The sequence below is a fragment of the Eurosta solidaginis genome, chromosome 2 (assembly GCF_040869045.1).
Source record: "Eurosta solidaginis isolate ZX-2024a chromosome 2, ASM4086904v1, whole genome shotgun sequence".
In the NCBI taxonomy this organism is placed as follows: Eukaryota; Metazoa; Arthropoda; class Insecta; order Diptera; family Tephritidae; genus Eurosta; species Eurosta solidaginis.
Genome location: NC_090320.1, coordinates 14,928,126 through 14,951,742, shown reverse-complemented (window position 1 = coordinate 14,951,742; position 23,617 = coordinate 14,928,126). Strand labels below are relative to the sequence as shown.

Genomic DNA, 23,617 nt, shown 5'->3' with positions numbered 1-23,617 from the left:
TTATAGATCAAAAAAATAACTCCTTGGTAAAAAATTGATAGCATATCTGTAAAAATCGAGAATATTTTAATGAAAAACCGATAAATTTTCGATGACAAATCGATAAAACGCAATTAAAAATACGGTCTCACGGTGACTAATATTACAAATCTATAATTTCTTAAATAACAAACGGTTGACTTTGTATATAAATTTTCGATAACAAATCGATAACTCCACAACAAATCTTTAACTCATCGATGAGCTATGTTATCGCTAGAAAATGTATAATATTTCGATAAAAAAACGATAACTCGTCTATACCTCGAGTTTTCTGTCGTAATATTTTAATCCATTTCATTATATTTAATATGATTTCATTTCATTTTACTTTATTTTATTTCGATTTCATTGCGTTTCATTTCCTTTCCTTTTATTTCCTTTCCTTTCCTTTCCTTTCCTTTCCTTTCCTTTCCTTTCCTTTCCTTTCCTTTCCTTTCCTTTCCTTTCCTTTCCTTTCCTTTCCTTTCCCTTCCTTTCCTTTGCTTTGCTGAGCAGAGCTCACAGAGTATATTAAGTTTGTTTGCATAACGGTACGCCGTAGCGCATTCGTTAATCGAGATTGATATAGACTTCTATATATCAAAATGACCTGTGTGAAAAAAGAAATTCCGTCTGTCCGCTAACACGCTAACTTGGGTAAATTTTGAGGTATTTTAATGAAATTTGGTATGTAAGTTCCTGGGCACTCATCTCAGATCGCTATTTAAAATTAAGGAAATGGGGCTATAACCATGCCTACTTTTTCGATATCGAAAATTTCGAAAAACCGAAAAAGTGCGAAAATTAATTACCAAAGACGGATAAAGCGATGAAACTTGGTAGATGGGTTGACCGTATCACGCAGAATAGAAAATTAGTAAAATCCTGTGCAATGGGCGTAGCACCGCCCACTTTTAAAAGAAGGTAATTTAAAAGTTTTGCAAGCTGTAATTTGGCAGCTGAGTATGTAATGTTCGGTTATAACCGAACTTAGCCTTCCTTACTTGTTTTCCTTTTCTGTATACCAAATGATTGCAATCAGTAGGTGTCATTACTTGGCTGAGTGCAACAGGTGGCATTTAAATGCTTAGTAATTAATAATTGGCTTAATTGCAATAACAAACATACAAAAATACGCATTATGCATTTGTATGTCTTCAGCAAAGGTGTTTGCTTGTTTATTTGTTTAACAATAATTATGTCACACACACAAATTGCATTAAATTGATTTTAATTGAATTTAAGTATTAATCTCAATGCATCATCGCGCGTTGCTAAATATTTGCTTGCCATAGCTGAATGGCGTTTGTGTTCGCAGTGCGTTTTGTTATTACACATTTATCAGGCTGATGCATGTTGCACATATCCATATACCTATGTGTGTATTTATAAGCTCATATGTGTTTATGTATGTGTTTATATTTGTAGATTAGCTAGTGTTTGCAAACTGCTTTGCATGTTGTGATTTGTTGCGGGTTAACTGATTGACAGCGGCATTCGCGCGTTACAACGTTCAAACGTCTTGCCAGTTGTCATGTAAATGTGTCAGCTTATCATTTAATTTAATCTTGTATCATAAAGTTTGCAATACGTTTATATTAATGTTTGTGCATGTGTGTGATACATGTGAGTAAACGAGCATGTAATTAAACGCGATTGTAAATTTCTTCGTTAAAAGCTGTGGGTCAAGCTCTTATCTCCCTTTGTAGGGAGGCATATAATCTATAGAGGAGCGTCATCTTCATTAGTATTTACTCGAATCGGCTGTTGAATATTTATATTCTCAAGTTAGATAACAGTTATCACAAATATTTAATTTAAAAATCCCAATCTAAACAGTGAAATTGTATTTATTTACACAAACAGGGTGTTTCAAAACAAAAGAGCTCAAGATTATTGATGTGCAAACATTTTTACTCACGGCATGGAGAATTCGGAATGTTATCGTCAGCGTAAGCGTAGTATTTTTAAGTAGTATGCTATATAGGGGCGTAGAGAATATACGCTCAATGTGTAGTGTGTAGTGTAGGCGTGGGTATGGGATAAGGGCAACGTCTTCGTCCATTTGCTTAACATGACCTATCCAGTGAAGCCTTTGGGCTCTTTTTCACCACACTATTTTCATACTTGCATAGAGATCTTACTGCTCATTGCCATACTGCCTTCGGTATTCTAAGTTATTCGATAAGAAATTACTCGCGAAAAGCCGAGTTCACGCTTTATCGAGGTTCGAAATTATCGCTTTTGTTCGAGAAAAAAATCGGAATCTCTGAATCTAGAAAAGCACGCACGCTTGACGAGTATTTGGAGCATCGAAAATATTGCGAGAGGCCAATTTGCTGATTACTCGAGTCTCAAAATTACCGCTTTTGTTCGGGAAGAAGTCGAGAGCTCGAATTAATGTTTTTTGTAGTTCTCGAGTTTTTTCCAACCATGCCTCACATTATTTTCTAATTTTAAGAATTATATATGCATTCCATTATAAAATCAGACGGTCATATATATATCGGTTTTATGGGATTTTAAAAGTGCTGTCTACAACGTACAGCTTTGGCAAAAAAGAAAACTTGTGTCAATATGACTTTACTATTTTCCCTTAAACTGATAAGTCCATGCAAATTATTTATGAGTATTAAACTGGGTCGATTTGTATGGACGAAAGTTAACCGATATCGCGCCATCGATATTTCGATAGGATTTGGGCTCAGGAAAAAAAATTTCCACTACGCATACCCAAAAAAATAATTTTCGAGCCTGCGAAAAAAAATGGCGAAATGGTAAATTTTTCGACCAAAACACTTGCCAAATCTCAAAAAATATTTTTTTTTCCAAAAAGCTGTTGTAAAACCGCTGGTGTTTTTTTCCTGAGCCCAAGTCCTATCGAAAAATCGATGGCGCGATATCGGTTAATAAATCGACCCAGTCTAATGAGTATATCTCAAACGAGGCATCTTTCTTTCTCATAGCACTATTTTACAGTAAGCTCGTTTTAACATTGTGCGATTCTTGAATACAAGTTTGGCGCCATATTGGTGAGGTTGGTAAGAAGAGGGTGAAGCTGAATTAGTGCTAATTATTTGATTTAACTACGCTGCAGCACAACCTCGAAATATTTAAGCGCCTGGTTTACTAAAGCTACTAGGGACACAAGCGCAATACAAAGCTTCCGCAACCCAAGACAAATCCTGGTTCAAATATAAATGTATCATACATATATTTAGCAGACGAGGCTCTGGTGAACTCATAGTCATCATGGAAATAGTGGTGGGGGCGGTATAGTCTCGGTGGGTCAATGCGGTCACATTAAATCGTTACGGTGCTTTTTTATCTTAATGGTGTTTGTAAGCGGAACGTACCGAGTCTGCAGCCGGCAAAGCATCATCAACATCGATAACAATCCTCAAAACATTATCGCTAAGAAAACAACAACAACTAATCTACTCAAACACAATGTGCTTTTGATAGGTTGAAATAACAAATTTTTCTGTGCACATTCAGCTTTAGTCAGCGTGTTAAATACTGTTGCTGTTGTTGTAGCCATAAAGACACTATCCGAAGGTTTTGGGGAGTGTTGTCGTGGTTGATGGACCTTTTCGGCCCATCCCGCCCCACCTCTTAATTCTATGAGGAATTTGGGGTCGCCAGAGCCTCGCATGCTAAATATTTGTATGAAACTCTCATATCTGTAACAGAATTCGTCTCGAGTTGGTGAAGTTGAGAATTGCTTTTTGGATGCTGTGAATTGCGCTCGAATCCCGCGTATTACGAACGTGTACATACGTACGAAATATGCGCTATATATCTAAGCTTTAGATTCGCTTTTCTGTTAGCTTAAAATTCATTTAGCTTAGCTTAACATTTTACCGAAATGTTAATACGAATAATGTTTGAACAGCTTTTAAGCTTTCAAAAGCTCTTTTCAAATATGAAAAGCATTCAACTGGAAGAAAAACTTTAGTAGAAATAAGAAAATTTGTAAAGGATATAAGCTTTCATACGTTATTTATTTAAATAGTAAAGTCCTTGTAAAGCTCTCAGCATTGCGATGGGCTTTTGAATCAGGCTAAAACCAGCGCCGTAGTCAATTAATTTATACGTTTATTATTTTTGAATTAAACGTATTTATTCTACAATATAAATAATATGATAATATAATATGTGAGAAACCCGGAATAAAGATTTATTTTATGTTCCATGAATATAAACTAGAATTGCTAAGAATATATATTTTCGTAGTTTAAGAAAGTTTAAGGTAAACTTAGTTGTTCATTGTATGTTCTGCGACCATAGTGATAAGCTTAAATTGAGTAAGATCTTGCTAACAGGGTAGATTATATGAAATATGAAATAAGCAAACATTGCGTACATTCATCTTGCTTCGTTCCCCGTTGATCAGCGATTACATCACTACCTCTACAATCATAATATTCCTACCAGCTTAGTAAGAACTTTAGTTTTGAAGAGCCCAAGAGCCCTCTAGGCGTTGGCGATGGTACCGGAGAAGATTTAATGATGAGCTGTACGGGCTATATGCAGACATCCACATAGTCCAGCGAATTAAAACGCGGCGGCTGCACTGGCTAGGCCATGTTATGCGAATGAAAGATGATGCTCCGGCCAAGAAAGTGTTTCTATCGGACCCGCCTATGGAAGCAGAGATAGAGGGCGGCGCCCACTCCATTGGTAGGACCAGGTGGAAAACGATTTAAACTCCCTTGGTGTGACCAATTGGCGCCCGTTTGCGGAGCGAAGGAGCGACTGGCGCACCTTGTTGGACGGCCATAACCGTTTAGACGGTTAAGCGCCAATTAAGTTAGTAAGTAAGAACTAAAGCGAGAAATAGAATATTTAATATTTATAAAATAAGTTGTCGTATCTTGTTAGAGAAAGTGAGAGAGTACCAAACAAATAATTCATAAAGCAAATTAAATGCACGCATTTATTTATCTTTCTACGCTGATAATGTGACGTCACAATCATAGAGCGGTTTTCTATCAACACAAAGAGGAACCTATCGGACCTGTGCTTAAGTAATTATTTAATTTAAGTAATTCAAAGTTCAAATTTACCCTAAAGTCTCACTCTATATACACACAAACAAAAACTCTATCACAACTTTTCTACCTTCACATAAAGTTTACTATGTGGCACCAGAACTGAGCTATATTTTGAAATTTCCACATGCTTTGGTGTTTTTTCTGTCGTCGTAAAGCGATAATTTGTCAATAATGTTATTAATCCAACACGAACTTCCATTCTTGCAAAACGCAAGCCAATACAATTTCTGGGTCCATCACCAAAACCGAGAAAAGCTTGAGGATGACGCTTTTGTACTTCTTCTGGACTAAAACGTTCAGGTCGGAATTCTGTGGGATTTTCATAAACATCGGGATCGTAGTGAATTTCTTTGGCAGGTATCCAAACATGTGTATCCTTCTCTATTACAACATCCATACCGGGAATTTTATAGTCCTCCGTTGTAATACGAGTAATTGCTGCGAGGGCGGGATACATGCGAATAGTTTCTAGAAAAAGAAGAGAGTATTGAGTAAGTCCTGAGTTTGCTTGTTCTGCTAATGCCGATTTCCTTCTCACGGCCGAAAGTTTGAGTCATCTTATTAAGCAAATTTGTTCTTGTAAAGGAGCTTTGAGTTAGAAGTTTCACTTAAAGTGAAGATAACCGTCGGATAAATGCTTGTCGATTCAAAAGAGCATACAAAGCTCATGAAAACCTTATCCAATTTATGAATTTTAATTTAATTAGAAAGCAACATTAAGACCGTATGCTAATTGTCAATGATTGCCCTAATGGGAGCGCTGAAAACTACCCCGACAGCAGCATTGCATGCCTTATCCAACTTGCAGATCTTAAGATCAAAAGTATAGCGCTAGCAACTTTCACGAGGTCTTAAGCTTTAAGCTTGAGTGCAGGTCATATGGCTAAAGCAGTATAGTTCAATTAAATAAAGGGCAAACGGTCACGTAGCTGCGCTTCGAAAGAGACGTTGGGGCTGCAATTAAGCTGTAAAGTTGGTGTAAGCGTGAGAAATAGGCAGAACATACTATCTACGTATATATCAGCGGTTACAAATGAAAGGAAGGGAACGGATCTGCTGTTTGCTGTGTCGATGCAGAAATATTTAGATAATACAGGCTGCCAGATCACTGCACTGTCTTTCAGACAGAAGTTGTACCGTGAAGAAAGCAAACAAAAATTCTGGAAGAAGCGTGCTTTAGCTGCAGCCGCGTCTATATATATATATATTGGTAGGCAGGCGACGATGAAGGCAATAACCAGCCATCTACACTTGGTTCCCGGTCATCAACCGATAGAATGTAACGAAGTGGCTGACGAGTTGGCTAAGCAGGGTGCAGCATTCGATGAATGAATGGTAGGTTTCTCAATACGTGAGAAATCAAAAGGATATGCGAGTTGCATATGATCTATCAAGCAGGAAAAGTTTCTGCCAAAGATCGTGTGCATGTCTTACCACCTTAGACTAAAAAAGGTATCTTTATTATTGAAAAGAATAAACTGTAAGCTCATAATTAATATTCTAGCTAAAAAAAAACTACTGACTTCAGATGGAGCTCGTTTTTTGCTCATGCCTTGCGCTCACAGGGCTAACACTCCAGCTTTCAGTTCTAAAAGCAGCAAGTAGCATAGATCCTAGAAAGCTTCTTGTATTTGCCAAGAGGCGTGAGGTTTTATATCGTAAGCCCTGGATTTTAATAGGTTTTTTCACTTTGATCGTTTAGAAAACTTATGAAAACACTTTGGTCTTATTCAGTCTAGGTATCTCCGTGGACCGGGCAGTGCAACCTAAGCTCACTTCACATCTCTGAAATATTCGGTTACAACTTCACTTTTACTCAGTTACTTATTTTACCATATTCTCTTACCCGTCATCACACAATCTAAATATGTCATATCCTGTATCGCTTCATATGTCAATTTGCCGTTGTGCTTCGCCATAACGCTCATAATCTCAGCTCGCAGTTTATCTTGTATATGCGGATTTTTTGCCAACTCATAAATACCGAAACTCAAATTACTCGAACTTGTCTCAAAACCGGCAATAAAGAATGCAAATACTTGTGCTGCCATATTTTCAGTAGTCATTAAGGGTTGACCATTTTCATCTTTTTGATGTCTCATTTCCATTAAGAGATTCAAAAAATCGTTACGTTTAATGTTTTGCTCTTCACGTATACGCACAGTTTCACGCACCAAATGTGTAATAAACTGTTCAACATCGAGTGCAAAACGTCTATAGTTGAAAAATGTGAATATTTTAAATAGATGCGGATAAGTTAATTGAAATATACGCCAACGTATCGAAAAGTATTGGGGATAAAACACTTTACGACCCATATGACGAAATTCAACATTGGGATCCTTCAAACTATTGCATTCCACGCCAAAAGCGCAATGTCCAATAATATCGGTAGTGTAGCGTGCCATCATTTCATGCAATTCCATATCCTCGTTGGGTGTTTTGCTCACATGCAAACGAAAGGCAGCATCTAATTGTTTGGCCACCTCCAATACAGTGGGAAACATGCCCTTCATTTTTAACGATGTAAAAGTTGGTGTTAATTTGATGCGTAAATGCCGCCATTTATCGCCTGGGCATAGAAAAAGTTGCATATCAAGTGGGCCAGTCATATTTTCGGAACGATTTGCAAAACGATCGAGAAAATAATTGAAATCTTTAATTAATATCGATTTGATTATTTCAAAATCGAGTATAACAACAGCGGGTTTAGTGTACACATATGTGCCAGCTATTTTCGTTTTGCCATCTTTAAATTGCTGATAAACTTTGCGTATCAATTTCGTTTTATGTATAGAGTCCAGTTCGAAAAAGCTACCGAAGAAAAATTGCGGCTTCAGCTGTGGTACACCTTTGCGTTCCCAATATCTATATTTGTAGCTAACATAGCTGAGTATCAAGGATATGATGGTGCTCAGTACTAAGAAAATTAGGTACATTTTCACTATATAAATTTCACAAGTCACAATTTCTTCCGATAAGTTGAGTGTTTCGTGTTACGTAGAGAATAACTGTATAGTTGTCTGAAGTTCGGCTTTTTGTATTATTAATTTATTTACCTTTTAAGTATATCTATGTTTGTAATAAAACTTGGAAATGATAGCTTTAAAGATATTAGGGTAGTCGGAAAATTTTCCTAATACCTTTTAAGAATTGAAGATTTTTTTTAAAGTTATTCGGCCTTAAGCTGTTTGCCGTGTAAGCTTAGCGTGGAAACTCTTCAATACAAGCAGAGCCACTTATAACGAGTGGAAACGTTTAGACTGAAATGACAGCGCTTGGTTGAGAGAAATCACGAGTCGCCCCGGTACATAGCACCGGCTGCCTTGGGAAGCACCGTGTGAACAAGACAAGCACGAAAAGGTCCTCAGATCAATCCATGAGCAGTCGTAGAATAAGCATGAAAATAAATGATTGGTGAAACTCGTTCTCAGAGATGAATATGTCATAGGGAGATGTGCGTCGCTGTAGCTCAACTTCAATTGCAATGTGGAACCAACGCCTCTAGCACCCATATCTCTGTTGCAACAGCAAAGTTTCCTTGGATTTCCGCTAGAAGATATTGAGGAAAACAACAATAACAACATCAAAAACAAATAAACTCTTTCTTGATTCATAATAATCTCACATCCAGAATGTTCGTTTCGGTTTCGTACCGTTTAGAATTAAAAAATTAGTGCAAAATTCAGGGTATTTCCCATTTTTCCTCTTCGTATTTTGATTTTTCTCTCATTTTTGGTATGGTTTTTTTAAATTTGTTTGGGTTCAGTTTTCAGGTTTGGTTTGTTTTACCAACGGTATTCTCGATTTCGGTCTCCGAAATAAAAACTTTTCTGCGCTCAACAATAATTTAAAGAAAATTATGGCTTTAGAATAAAGCCGAAATATCGACAAGAATAAATTATACAACTATAATACAAAAAGTTGTGTTTTTATTTAAATTGGCCTTCAGCTCAAAAATTTAAAAATATATTAAAGAAAATTAGTTTAAATTTTTATTTCGGTTTTGGTGTCGGTTTTTAAATTTTGTTTTGAATTTGTTTTTGGTTTTGTTTTGTTTTTATTATTAATTTTCGGTTTCGTTTTTCATAATTATTTTCAGATTTACTTTCGTTTCTCAAAATAAATGCCCATTTCGATTCCTGCACAAAATTATTTGTGAACTCGCAGTTTTCTTCGGGCTCCGCTGCACTAGCGAAATAAGTTTTGATATCTGTTTGGGGTTTGGCTTCGTTTTCCGTATTGGTTTGTTTCATTATTCAATTTAAATTATTTGTCAAAACTATTTTCGATCTTATCTGTTTCCCATATCGATTTCTGCCATCGATTTCGTTACCATTTCATCCACGTTCTTGATTGTTGCTTCACTACACAAAATAAGTTTGGATTTTTGTTTCGGTTTGGGATGCCTTTCTCAAAATTTGGTTTGGTTGAACAGCCGTTTCAGTTGCGAAATTGCTTTCGTTCTTCCAAATTTTTACCAATTTTGGTTTTGTGTTCATTCTTGAAAATTAGTATCGGCATCGTTCTTCGAAATTTCTTTAAGTTCTTGCCTCAGATCTAAATTCGTTAGCGATTTCTATACTCCGATTTGGAATTCGTGTTGGTTTTTTTGATGCTTATATATTTTTGCTTGGTCACTGCTTTATAATTTGTTTTCGGTTTCCTATTTGTTTTTTTTTTTTTTTTTGTTTTAATATCGAATTTGATTTCGTTAGCCAAAATTATTTTCCAAGGTTCAGTTTGTGAAAAATTTATCAAATTCCGTTTTCTATTTTGTTTTTCCAAATTTTTTTACGATTTCCGTTTCGCTCCGTTTTAATTTTAAATTCACAGAGCGATTAAGTTGACCAAAATTAGTTTCTACGGAATCAAGAAGATTCGTTTCTTATATTGTTTTTCAAATTCATTCTGTTTTCCATTTTGTTCGCTTTCCATTTTAATATGGTATTGGCAGTTCAATTTATTTTCTACGTGTTTATTCCCTGCGTAATTGATTTAAGTCCGTTTCAGCTTTTCATTTTTCCAATTAGTTTTCGTTTTCATTTCGTCCCGTTTTTGTTTGCATTTCTTATCCTATTTCGTTAATTGAAACTTCTTTCTACCCAATACATTTTCGTTTTTTATTTTGTTTCCCTAAATTTACTTCGATTTTCTTTTCGTTCCGCTTTAATTTGTATTTCGTATGCAATTTTGTTAGTTCAAATTAGTTCCTGCGGCTCATTCTGTGCGGTTTTGTTCTTCAAAATTAATTTTGATTTCAGTTTGGAGTATGATTCGTTTTTAAAATTAAGCTAGTTTCATTTCCATTCCGATTTGTACCTAAACTATATGTATTCCGATTTTGATTTTATTTAAAAAATTTCCTCTCGTTTCACCTTTTACTTGATTTATTTTTTACTCTATTTCGAAACTAAATAAGGCTCCGTATTTGGTAGGGATCACGCTTTGGTACATATTCCATCATGTTTTCATACTAATTTCTAGTGTTGCGCCGTTTCAGCTTCGGATATGTTTTCGATTTTTCGTTTAAATTTAACTAAAATTTTGTTCTCTCTTTCCTTCAAATTTTTACTTACATTCTTTAGAACTAGTATCGTTTTAGCATCGGTGTTTCAATATTCTTGTTGGGTCTCTGTTTGACCTTTATCTACAAAACAGTTGTGATTTCAGTGTTGGCTTAGTTAAACTAAACCCGTCTGTGTAAGGTAACCACGGATCGATCACTCCAATTTTACGTAGCCTGGATTAGATTTTGTTTGAACTAACATTTTGTTTTGTCCTTTAAGTCATGTTTCAGTTTTATCTCCATCTCTTAAATAGTAGACTTCGGGTAGACTTAAAACATTTCCCCCAGCCGATCAAGGGGGTTGCAAATTTACTTGGTAGCCATGCACGTCATAGGAGGCAAACGAAATGCAGAGTCCTACAAGATTTGACTTGGTTTTAGCAAATCATTCTCGGGCTAGTGCCGATTTCCGGAAAGTACCGGATGAATATCCAGCAGAGTATTATTATCGTTGATAGTACTACCAAAAATTTTTGGGGAGGGTCTTTATCGCTACAAGAAAAGTAAGAAGAAGAAGAAGGAGAAAACAAGAACAAGGTCAAGAAAAAGAAGAAACAAGGAATAAGAATATGAAAAAAATTACGAAGGGAAGAAGAAAAAGACTCAAAAAGTTCAAGATGAAAGTGTTTTCAAAATATTTTTTATATTACACATGACAAATTCAGATCTTTCCTCAAACGTTAGTCGTGCTTAAAATCTGCTTCATTTTTACGAAACTCAATACAAGTAAAGTTAACTTGATTCCTTTAAACAAGTTTATTGCATCAAATAACTCCCGCTACATTTTCGGTCTACCCTAATAAGCAGATATTTTTACAGCATGCAATATATTTTTGATAAATCTTTACAAACAGAGCTTGAGACTTCCGATTTAAAGTATTCACGCGTCATAATTTTGCTTTACTTATTTAAATGACTTGCATTTGCTTAAGGTTTATAAGCTTGCCTATTTATTTAGTACAAAACTTTATCAAAAGCAAGCTAACTACAAAATCTTAAATTTTGAAGCTAACGATGGTACAATTATTCTTAATACAATACCGATCGATATGTTTCATATATTCAATAAAAGCAGTATTAATTTTTTTCAGAAAACTTGGTAGTAGTTAAAAGTGCTATTTAACGCTGCATATTATCGCTATCTTAACAAAGTGTTTTTATTTTTTATTTTTTTATGTTTTAGTTTATTGCTTTTTACTTCTACGTATGCGATATGTACAAATATATATCTAAAGTGTTTAAAAACATTTATTATATTTTATTAGTAAATAACTATGACAACGTTGAGTATCTGTATGATAGTCACATGTGCGAAAATCTGCGAAATCGTGTGAAACAGATCAAAGGGGGTATTTACATATATCATTACTTGCTATTTTTATATTCTTGCGAGAAGCCGCTTACCAGCTGATTACCGTGGCTGCTAACGTAAAAAGTGATATCACTGTCTAAAGGGAAATTCCAGGGATGCACCTTAACGTTAAGCTAATCGTTTATCAAAAAATTTCCACCGTTTCCGTTGAAACACTTCGAAATATTATCGATAAAGAAATTATCAAGATAAATTGTATCTCGTTTTTAACCGAAACGAAAAGCTTTCGTTAGCGTTAAAAACGTTAACAGAAACGTGATACTTTATGTTTGAATTGTGCTGGCAATGCTATAGCCATGGTGAAGCCGTAAGGTGGCAACAACGAGCGCACATACACACACAAACTCTATGTAATTTGTTTGTGTAATTCGTTGGTGGTAATGTCAAAAATACTCTGAGAAATGTTCGTACTGTCAAAATTCATGAGAAAAGTTGCAATCAGCTTGGATAATGCTTTCACCTTTAATGACTCCGCCATCAATCAGCTTTGCCAGCATAGTTTGAAATTAATAATCAACATAAACGATTTGATTTCGTTTTGATATGGCAGAAAACGAAACGAAATCATTTCGTTAATTTGACGATCTTAACGTTAATAAACGAAACGAAATGACTTCGTTTCGTTTATTAACGTTGATTATCGTAACGAAATGATATCGTTTCGTTGGTTAAGCATGCCTGGGAAATTCTATGAAAAGGGTAAGGCATTAAAGTAAACGGATCTGATATGTTATTTGTGATTCGAAAGAGAATGCGTGACTAGCCTTGATTTTACAATATTTCATTGGAAATAAGCTTTGCTGGGATAAAAATTGTACATAATTGTGGAAAGCTTCCGCTCATCGCCCAGTAATGTATGCCAAGGGTTATTCTTTTGCATGTATGTCAAGCTGCTACTAAATGAACAGTTATTTAGGAGCGAGCTTGGGTGGAAAATAGCACTGCACACCTGCAATTTTCTACCAAGTAACCATGGTTTTATAGTCTAACTCGTCTTAGAAAAATAAATGTAAGGCGCGATAACCGCTGAAGATATTTTAAACTGAGCTTCTCTTCCAATTTGCGTCGTGCTCCTTTTAATTTTTCCTACAGATTGCCGGGACGGGGCCTACTTGTTGTTATGTCGACTCCGAACGGCATCTGCAAGGCAGATGATTTTTCACTGAGAGCTTTTCATGGTAGAAATATACTCGGAGTGTTTGCCAAACACTATTTGACAAACCTTGCTTCTAAAATTTTTGATGTTGCTTTTCCCGGGGCTTGAACCCAGAATCTTCGGTGTGGTAGGCGGAGCACGCTACCATCACATCATGGCGGCCGCTATCTAGCTCGTCTTATTTACTTTCGTGTTCCAGCACATTTTCCCTGATGCAACATATTGCTACGGCTTTGCTCGGAAATTTCACTTATGGAGTAAAAACTATGGTGGGACTAACGATGGAGATTTGAAGTATTTGTGCAAAGAAGTAGCTTTCAGAGTACTTGCAAATTGACGAAAGGTCCCTTGCTACGCTTTAATCTTAAAGTGCAAACGATATATATAATTCAGACGTACGGAATGTTTTTTTTTTGTGAGAAATGCCACGGCTACTCTGTTGAAAGAAACGATATCGCCACTGCAGTTTTTTTCAAAATAAAAATTAGTAGCATCCTTTTATTTAAATATTCGTTTCGTATTTTAGAGTTTAAACAAAAGGAGGTATCTCGTAAAAAAATTGGACTTAACGAGCACCCTAATGTACATGCAATATTGTCAGAAAAAGCAAAATATTCGTTAATGCGTGATACACCACTAACAGTTGTTCGTAATGCGAATGTGAATAGCAACAAAATTGAAGCTTTGAAAGCTATGAATGCACGTACAAAAAGCATAAAAAATCCCTGCGTGTCCTCACGAAGTATATTTCGCCATCTCTCTTTATAGTCACTACATATATTTGTATTAAAAATGAATAAATAAATATGCGAATATATGTATTTTCTTCATAAATTGCTTTGCACCATAAGAGATGCGATATACATATATATATGGGGTATTCCATCCCATTTCGACCAATTTTGAACCCAACCCCTTTAGAATTGGCTGAAAGTTTGTCTTCTTTTTCTAGCTTACGAAAGACGTTTTTCAGAATTTTTTCAAATTTTTTCATCCAACTCAAAAAAAGTTATGAATTTTTAAAAAAACACCGTTTTTGTTTTCAAAATGCTATAACTTTTTCAAAAATTTACCTTTTGGGATCTTTTTTTTTTTAATTTTTTTTAAATGTACTTTTCGGAAAAAATACAATAAATTTTTTAAAGTTTTTTTTTGTAATATTTCAGTTTTTCGAGATTTTTCGAATTTCGCCATTTTTTCTCATAAAAAACTTCAATCAATGCTGCAATCATCCCCACTAATCCCGGAGTGGGCCGATTTTTTTTTTTATTTAATTGAAAAAAAAAAAAAAAACTTTAAAAACTTTTTTGTATTTTTTCCGAAGAGTACATTTAAAAAAAAATTAAAAAAAAAGATCCCAAATGGTCAATTTTTGAAAAAGTTATAGCAGTTTGAAAACAAAAACGGTGTCCAACTCAAATAAGTTATGAATTAAAAAAAAAAAAACGGTGTTTTTTCAAAATGCTATAACTTTTTCAAAAATTGACCGTTTGGGATCTTTTCTTTTTTTAAATTTGTTTTTAAATATAATTTTCGGAAAAAATACAAACAAAATTTTTAAAGTTTTTTTTTCAATTAAATAAAAAAAAAAAAAAAAAATTGGCCCACTCCGGGATTAGCGGGGATGATTGCAGAATTGATTGGAGTTTTTTATGACAAAAAAAAAAAAAAAAAAAATGGCGAAATTCGAAAAATCTCGAAAAACTGAAAAATTACAAAAAAAAAACTTTAAAAATTTTTTTTGTATTTTTTCCGAAAAGTACATTTAAAAACAAATTTAAAAAAAAGATCCCAAACGGTCAATTTTTGAAAAAGTTATAGCATTTTGAAAACAAAAACGGTGTTTTTTTTTTAATTCATAACTTTTTTTTAGTTGGATGAAAAAATTTGAAAAACTGTGATATCAATCCCTAATATTCTTAATTTTATCAACAACTCTGGCTGGTTGTAGTACATTGATCGTAACATTCCGTAGGTTTTAGACGAGTTACGTGGCATCAAAATGGCTTTAGATAGCTATTTGGGCGACCAGGGTCGCAGCAATTTCACCTACCTACCTATACAGCATCTAAAAACAAGTAAAGGTGTCTAAGTTCGGGTGTAACCGAATATTATATACTCAGCGTGAGCTTCAATTGTACATTTAATTTCAGATAAATTACTTTTCTACATAACACGTGGCACCGCCCATTTAAAAAAAATGTCTCCCCATTTCCTCTTACAATAAAACTTGATAAATGAAATATCATTGATTCAAAAGTATTTTTTGCTAAGATATAGGTTACTATTCTAGTCTACGACCCTTTTAAACTTGTTTTATATCTAAGTTGCTGTGGTCTTTAGCCGATCCCGTCCATTTTTACTTGAAATATTTTCTGCTGTAAGGAAAATATATGTACACAATTTCATTACGATATGTTAATTTTTCTCCGAGTTATGGCTCCCGAAACATAGAAAATTGCTTAGTCATAAAAGAGGTTGTGCCACGCCCATTTTTTAAAATTTGAAGTTTTTCCTATTTATTGCTACAAATCCACTTGGGAAATGAAATACCATTGTTATAAAGCTCTTTTTTGCAATGATATAGCTTATTTTATTCGTCCACGACCTTTTCAAAAATCTTTTATATAAAAGTGGGCGTGGTCCTCAATCGATTTCGTTAATTTTTCTTCAAAGCATTCCTTATAGTAAAGGCAACCTCTCTGCCGAATTTTGTTACGATATGTTTCACGATTTTTGATTTATGATTAGTAATATTTGTAAAATTGATTTTATCACAAGTGGGCGGTGCCACGCCCATCTTAAAAAATGTTTTAAAATTTTTATCAAGAGTCTCAATATCAGTCCACACGTCAAATTTCAACATTCTAGGTGTATTATTTACTAAATAATCTGGTTTTTTGTGTCTTCCAATAAAAAGTGGGCGTGGTTATCATCCGATTTAACATATTTTCAATACCAATCTATTCTGGGTCCAGATAAGGTCGTGTACCAAATTTGGTGAAGATATCTCAATATTTACTCAACTTATCGTGTTAATCGGGCAGGCGGACGGACGGACGGACGGACATGGCTCTATCAAATTTTTTTTTCGATACTGATGATTTTGATATATGAAAGTCTATATCTATCTCGATTCCTTTATACCTGTACAACCAACCGCTATCCAGCAAAGTTAATATACTCTGTGTGCAAAGCACTCTGAGTATAAAAAATAGTCGTGAGTGTCAAGGAAACGTCAAAGTTGAGGAGGATAAAAAAAATGACTGAGGTCATGGCCATAAAAAAAAAAAACATAGGCATAACCGTAACCATAACCGCTAATGTAACTTCAACTATAACCCTAACAATAACTGTTGATGTAACTTTAACCATTACTGTAACCATAACCGTAACTAAAACCGTAACTGTTGATGCAACTTTAACCATAACCTTAAACATAACCGTAACCATACCTGCAACTAAAACCGTTACCAAAACCGTAACCGTGACCACAACCTCAACAATAAACCTTACCATAACCGAAACCATGGACTCAACTATAACCTCTACCATAACCGTTACCACAAAACGTAGCTGTTATCGTTACCATTAAGAACCGTTTAAACTTGACGTATCCATATCCAAATAAAACAGCTGATCCAACAACCTTATGGAAATCAACGTAATTTGTCAACGGTGCCATACCATAACGCCCTAGCCATGTCCATACCATAGCCAACCAATTGGTTTTTGGTTTTTCGCTATATTCATAACCTAAAAATATTTGATTTGGAGAATTTATTAACCTTTTGTAGTATTTATTGTTTTGGCTTAGTTTTAAATAAGACGCTATTTTTTGTGGTATATGCTTGTAGTTTTTTGCGTTTTCTTCATTTTTATGAAAATTTCACGATTTTTAGGTTAAGGCACCAATAAATGATGCCGATTGATATGGATAAGTAAAAATATGGTTATGGCTATGGCGTTATGACTATGTCACTTTGTTTGTGGACGCAAACATATATATACAGCAACACCATTACCATAGCTGTCCCCACAACTATAATTCTGGCGTAAGCATAAACATGGCATTGAAAATCACAGTATCGAATCCGTTAACATGGTCGTATACATTGCCAAAACACTTACTGGCAACCTACCCATAAAAGCGTTAGCGTAACCTTAAACGATATTGGCACCATATCCGACGACTAACTACAATAACAACTGCGGCTGTAATGAGTTTTGGTTTAAGTTCTTCAATTAGTTAATTGTCTTTGCCTAAGTCTTTTTTTTATCAGTTGCATCCATTAATTATCTTCTACTTCCGCTTCATCTCATCCACATTATATTAGTTTTCCTTTTCATTTGAAACATTTTTCCCTTTTCTTTCTCTACTCATTTTGTCTTTCTTCTGTACGCACTAACCGATATTTTTGCTCTGATTTGATTCGTGTCTACAAATCAGCGTGCAGGTAAATCCTGTACGCGCTATCAAAGGCTGCTTTTGAATCGACAAAGCGATGATGGGATGAAGCGCATTCTGCAGGTCAGTCGACAGGTGGCCATTATTATTCCTGCAAGCATCTGATCTGTTGTTGTAACCTTCTGTTATCCCCCAGATTTTTTGATAACTTATTAGCTTCTTCCCATGATCTTCACATCCGGACTATAAATATTCGAATTCATACGGCACCCAATTTAGGGTTTTGGAATTTCCAGTTGCACTGCTATTCATCAGCATAAACTCGTGGTACAATTGCACGACAGAGATGCCCTCAGGAGCTTAGTAGATAGTCGGTAATCTATTATGCTTTCACCAACCTGTCGTGTGAGCGCAGCAACTGAGATTGTTTAAAATACGTAGTGAATAAGTTTTCGTTTCCATTCTCCTTCTACACATACACCAATAAAAAAAAGTGATGTTTTTATTCGAAGCTCTGCTGGCGTTGTGCGCCACTGTTTTACGGACATATTGCGAAATGTTGAAGGGTGGAGGTCCCGCCATTGTGGTACCCTCATTTTCAAGGCAATTGTCAGCTGCTAGAAAACAGTTTCGAATATATTGACGAGCGTGGTGATGGCGTGGTTGTGTGATACGCTTGTTATTCGGTTCACGTTAGAAAAAAGTTTTTCAAAGTGTGTTCGCCTTTCGGCAGTGCTTTGGCAAACTGTCCTAGTATGTTTTCTGCTATGAAAAGGTTCTCAGTGAAAATTCATCTGCAATGCAGACGGCGTTCCGAGTCGGCATAAAAAATGTAGGTCTCGTCCCGTCTATTTTAAGGAACAATTTAAAGGCAGCGCGACGCAAATAGGAAGATTAGCTCGGCCTTATTCTCTTCGGATGTAAATCACGCTTAGTATTTCTTTTTTTTTTATACTGCTACCTCTTCTCCCTGGATGGGTTATGCTTAGCTGTAGAAAAATTACTTATTAATGACTTTTTCCGGTCAATTTATTTATAGAATTAAATTTTGGTTAGGCTTTTTTGACCAATGTATTTTAGATGCAAAATAAAAACTTTATTTCATCTTTCTACCCGACGTTTCGCTAGTCTCTCTAGCTTCTTCAGGGGGATATCTGTTTATTTAGGAAAAACAACAAAAAACATTAAAGCAAATTGTTAAAAACCGAAATGAAAACTAATATTACATCAAATTTTTATATACACATGAATACATGATAAATATCACAAATCACAAATAAACACATAAATGAAATAAAGTTTTTATTTTGCATCTAAAATACATTGGTCAAAAAAGCCTAACCAAAATTTAATTCTAAAATTACTTATTGTTATTGCTGTTTATGCCTTCTTCTTCTATAGCCTATTTTATGTATTCAATTACTTTTTTTGTGAAACAATTTCTCACCCCTGAAACTCTTTACTTGTCCCATTTTTGTAATATTACTAGCTTCTCGTTTAAGCGTGCATACTAAAAAAAATTTCACAGTCATGTTCTGATTGTTTTTGCAAACACAGCCGAAATCTTTTGTAAACGTGCAGCACAAAATTGCTAAGTAGATATTAAAATTTATGTAAAACAATAACAACAACTCAAGTAAGTAAATCTCAGTGAACAAAATCATTATAGTTAGAGAGTCAGGTGTTCTGTGTTGTGGTATAAATGCACGGTACGCGTTTTTTTAATGAGCAAGTGCGTCCTCTGTTGGGTATTATTCAAGGTGTGTTTCCAAGATTCTGCGCTTGTGTGGGTTAAGGTGCTTATTATATTTGCGCAGTAGGCATGACTGTCGTAAAAGCCCAATAAAATTCTGATACCCGAAAGTTTGATGGGTAGAAAAAAAGTCGTTTCCAAGGCAGTCGTGGACTGAGCTGTGGACTGACACCAACAGCAACACTTAATAATATAGTAGTGTTTTATGCGGCTACAAAAACAGCAATAACAGTAAATAAAATAATATTCATGGGAGTTGCGGATCTTCTGCAACTCTTTTAACACCAGGATTAATTTTTTGTAATTCTTATTCCCTTTTTAATTTGCTTCCAGTGTGCTTGCCATGCAGACAAATGAAATGAAGCGAGTAACAAAAAAAATATTACGATTTTATTCCTTTCGGTTTTTTCGTTTATCCAAAGTAAAATTTTTTGCGTACAATGTTATTTGTATGTATGTGCTTATACTCTTCATAGAACTTGTCCAAATCCGAGTCCTTTCTGTTGATTACTACGTTTATAGTAAGGCCCAATTGTTTTTGCACCGTTTTTGGCATGAATCTTAAAACAAAGTTAAGAATTACCGATTACATTTACTAAGTAGCGCATTGATTACGATGTTCATCCAAAGGAAACGGAAGTTATTAATGAAATAAATAATGGATTTGGCTCAAAGTTGAGTTAAAAGTAGAAAGCAAGAGGATAATAAAATTATGTGTGAAACTAAATCTAAATTTACAGTTCATAAAACTGTTCATAACTAGAACGAGCTTATGAAAAGTTTTATGAACTGTTTATTTAGATTTAGTCTCACTCGTTAAACATGCAGCGTGGCTGACGTTTCAGTAATCACTGCTGGCTAACGCTGCCTGATGAATCGTCATGCATGAAAATCTGACGACGGGTTATTCATCCAAGCGAAAATATCTTGTTTTGGTTTCTTGGAGGTATGAGGTCAACAAGTGCACTATGTTGAAATAGGAAGGGCAAAATTGCAGAAGAGCAGAATTTAAAAATACTCAAAAATCGGCCTAGAGTACGAGTTCTTGTAGAAACTCAATCTCCAATTGAAATAAATAAATATAAAAAATAATGCTACGGTCTACTTGGGGTTTCCCTGCTTGCCTCTCTATTTTTGGGTATTTACAGAAGTTTTAAGTACACATCCACACAAAACATAACATACACAGGAGTCCAGAGACAAAGGCGGGTACTTCAGGAAGGGCTAAATGTAGCTTTTGACTTTACACCTCTACAAGTATTTGTGCAAGAATTTGCCGCCTAAGGGGCTCCAGATTAAGAGAATCCACAATGTGGAGATCAACCGACTAAGTGCAGACGGCGATATAAGATAACATAGCACGGTGTCAACTAAACGGGATTAGAATTGGCCTAACGTCCGATACGAACATATTCCGCGCGACTGTTATAAGATATTCTTTGAGGGAAGAATGGAAGGTAGGCCTAGACTTTAACAGCCAGGTCGCCTTAAGGTCATTAGAATCCAAAAAGATAAAGTCGAATATCGTAAGGAGGTGTCTAGCGTCGCTGGCGTTCATAAGGAATTTCAATGCTTCACTTTGCTAGGTCCTTGGGCACAGAGATAGTTTAGCGAATGAATATGCAGATGAGATGGCTCCGTGCTGCCAACATTGGGTTATCTTCTGAGGCAAATCGAGTAATATAAGACTAGAGCAACAAAATGTCTGTTGAAAAACCGGGATGATTGCGACGTCTCAAAGTGCAAATGTCAATGATTGGATATAATAACCTAAAAAAAATGCGATGAGAGTACTTACGGGTGTCATCACAGGTGACTGCGCTATTCTACCGATGCTCCGACGGTAGAGCACACCAATAAGCTCAGAGCGAAAGGGAGGAGAGAAAGCTTTGTAAACCAATGCAAGATAAGAGTTGTATGCCATTCTGCATATTATGCCTGTAGACCTAGGTATAAAGTATTTTTCAGCAAAGGAGGAGGGAGCCTTTGCTGTGTTGGGGGAACGGAAGGTTGATTTGGACCACCTTGATGAGTCATCAAATGTGGAAAAGAAGAACTTGTTGAAGTTTCTTGGTGCAGAACGACCTAAATTTCCTGAGCGCGTTACAAAAGAAACCCAGCAGAAACTGATTTTTAACGATGCTGGTGCATCTGACTAATCTTAATCTTCTTGAAGCTCGATTCAAGCAGCTCGTATTAGCTTTATAAATATACACACTAAGTTGCTATTGATAAACCCTTCATATCATCATACCAAAGAACAAGGCGACTCCAGGAGATAAAATTATAAATTGTCCCTATTGACTTTTATCACTTCCCAATTGAGAAGAATTGGGCCTTTTTTATTCTGCTATTAAACGACCTGGCCTGTGGCGTGAAAGCTCTGTTAAGATCTTGGTTCAAAGGCATCTTGTCGCTGCCACCGCCACTAAGAGAGCAATAGAAAATAGTTTACTCTACGAGGAAATGATGCGTTTTAACATTTATGTAAGAAGTGCGTTGGAGCAGTAGTCAATACGGATGACCTAAGATGACGATTTTTTTTGGAATGACGGCTGTTGCAAATCTGTGCGAATCTACAAACTTTTATAAAAACTAAAACTGTATTCTAATAACCTGAGTTGACGATTCCAAACTTATGCCATCGGCGCTCTTTCACAAACAAAAAGTTCTTTCCCACCCTGTAGTCATAGGTATAAAGTATTTTTCAGCAAAGGAGGAGGGAGTCCTGTCCTTTAGGTTAGGTTAGGTGGTAGCTGCTCTAATAAGGGAAGCTCACTTGGACAACATGAAGGTCCGTTGTGATACCACATACAAAAATATAACGGTGACGTAGATATAGCTACTTAGAGAATCGTTTGGTAGCAACGACAAAGCCCCGAATGATACCGGTCCAAACTTTGGATAAATCCTCGTGAGTCGCGACCGAAGTACTTTCGCCTAGTTCTGGCAAAAGCTGGGCAATAAAGCATAAAGTGATTTGGTGATTCCACCTCATCATCCTCCATACAGGTGCAGCAGGATGGAGTTTCCAGTATATTGAGACGTACCGCATGGATAGCCATGGGACAGTGCCCTGTCAAAACCCCATGGACCATTGATGCTACCCTGCAAGAGGTGATGTCCGCCCAACCTCTGCTAAGCTGACTCGAGGCCCAGCTTTGGAGTAGCAAACCACAGGTGGCCAGCGGAATACCGAAAACCATTCAGCCATCCTCACCCGGCTATGTCCTTATTTAGAAAGAAAATTATATACTGCATTTTGCCGATTTATTTAAAGGTAGTATAAAATACTTTTTCAGCATCCTTGTATTTCTAATTTGCGCTCTTGAATAATTCAATTCAATGTTTTGCGTGCAAATGACATGGGACTTAAGTGTTGTACTCTTTTAAATGCGTCAGATGAAGAGAAAAAATATATACTAAGAAGACAAAATGAGTTTGCTAAGTACTTCCGTAAATGAGTACAAATTCAGGATGCTTTGTGATAGTCTCCTTAAGAAATAAGAACTAATGTTTGTGGTGGGAGTTGGAGGTAAATTAACAAACGTTAGTATAGTTGTTGGAAATAATTGCACGAACTTGGTGTGGCAAGGAACTTTGTAATTAAATCTCACAATAATGAGAGACATTTAGCATCTGAATATGAACAATTAAGTGTTGGGTTGCATGTAAAGCGGCCTTAATCTTTTAGTTGTTTTATTTCTGGGTCAGCTACAAAATTCTTACAAAAGGTGCAGATGGTAGCAGAAGTTTGAACTTGTTCGAATTTTAACAAAAAAAAAAAAAAAAAAATTAAGAACGCGCTTCAACTCAATTTGTACATACTTGACTGAGAGCGTTGCATACTTTTGGGGAGCAAACAAATTTCTATTTCTATATTTTGCGTAATGCTATTGAAAACACCCAATTGTTAATGCAATTGTACCCAAGTACGGGAGATACGTTGACTTTATATAAGACAGAACTTCTTGGCTTCCGGCATGACAGCAAAGTGGCTTAATGGTGCATACTCTTAGGCGCAGTGTGAGATATCTTTATATAAGTATCGCCGTGGCGGTGAAGTATGCGGCCAGCATAATTCCCTGACCCAAGTAAAGGCATAACTTATTTCAAAAATAATTAAAAAAAGCTTTTATAAAATCGACGCGCCACTGGGCAGTGATTTGGCAAGTCCTTCGATTGGAGTCCCTGCCATATGGTACCATTTTAAAAAAAAAATCATGCGAAATTCGAGAAGTCAGGACCTATTGTGTAGGCTTTGAGGAAACGCGGCTAGTC

At 35.6% G+C, this 23,617-nt stretch overlaps 2 protein-coding genes across 5 annotated transcripts in view; one reads left to right on the top strand and one right to left on the bottom strand.

The window, feature by feature from the left end:
- DIP-theta (Dpr-interacting protein theta) overlaps window positions 1-23,617 on the top strand; it is a 554,628-nt gene that overhangs the window by 252,023 nt on the left and 278,988 nt on the right. The gene's annotated exons all lie outside the window — the stretch shown is intronic.
- Window positions 4,934-8,104, bottom strand: Cyp6a16 (Cytochrome P450 6a16). The gene is made up of 2 exons (XM_067764501.1): window positions 6,925-8,104; window positions 4,934-5,546 (listed from the first exon to the last, which is right to left on the bottom strand). The coding sequence occupies exons 1-2, from the start codon at window positions 8,015-8,017 to the stop codon at window positions 5,131-5,133; spliced, it is 1,509 nt and encodes a 502-aa protein (XP_067620602.1). The 5' UTR covers window positions 8,018-8,104; the 3' UTR covers window positions 4,934-5,130.

Excerpts from the sequence above, each read along its gene's own strand:
- Cyp6a16 (XM_067764501.1), bottom strand. The coding sequence starts at position 8,017 with ATGTACCTAATTTTCTTAGTACTGAGCACCATCATATCCTTGATACTC. Across the intron at positions 5,547-6,924 it reads TTTAGATTGTGTGATGACGG|AAACTATTCGCATGTATCCC; the intron begins GTAAGAGAATAT and ends TTCTTTTTCTAG.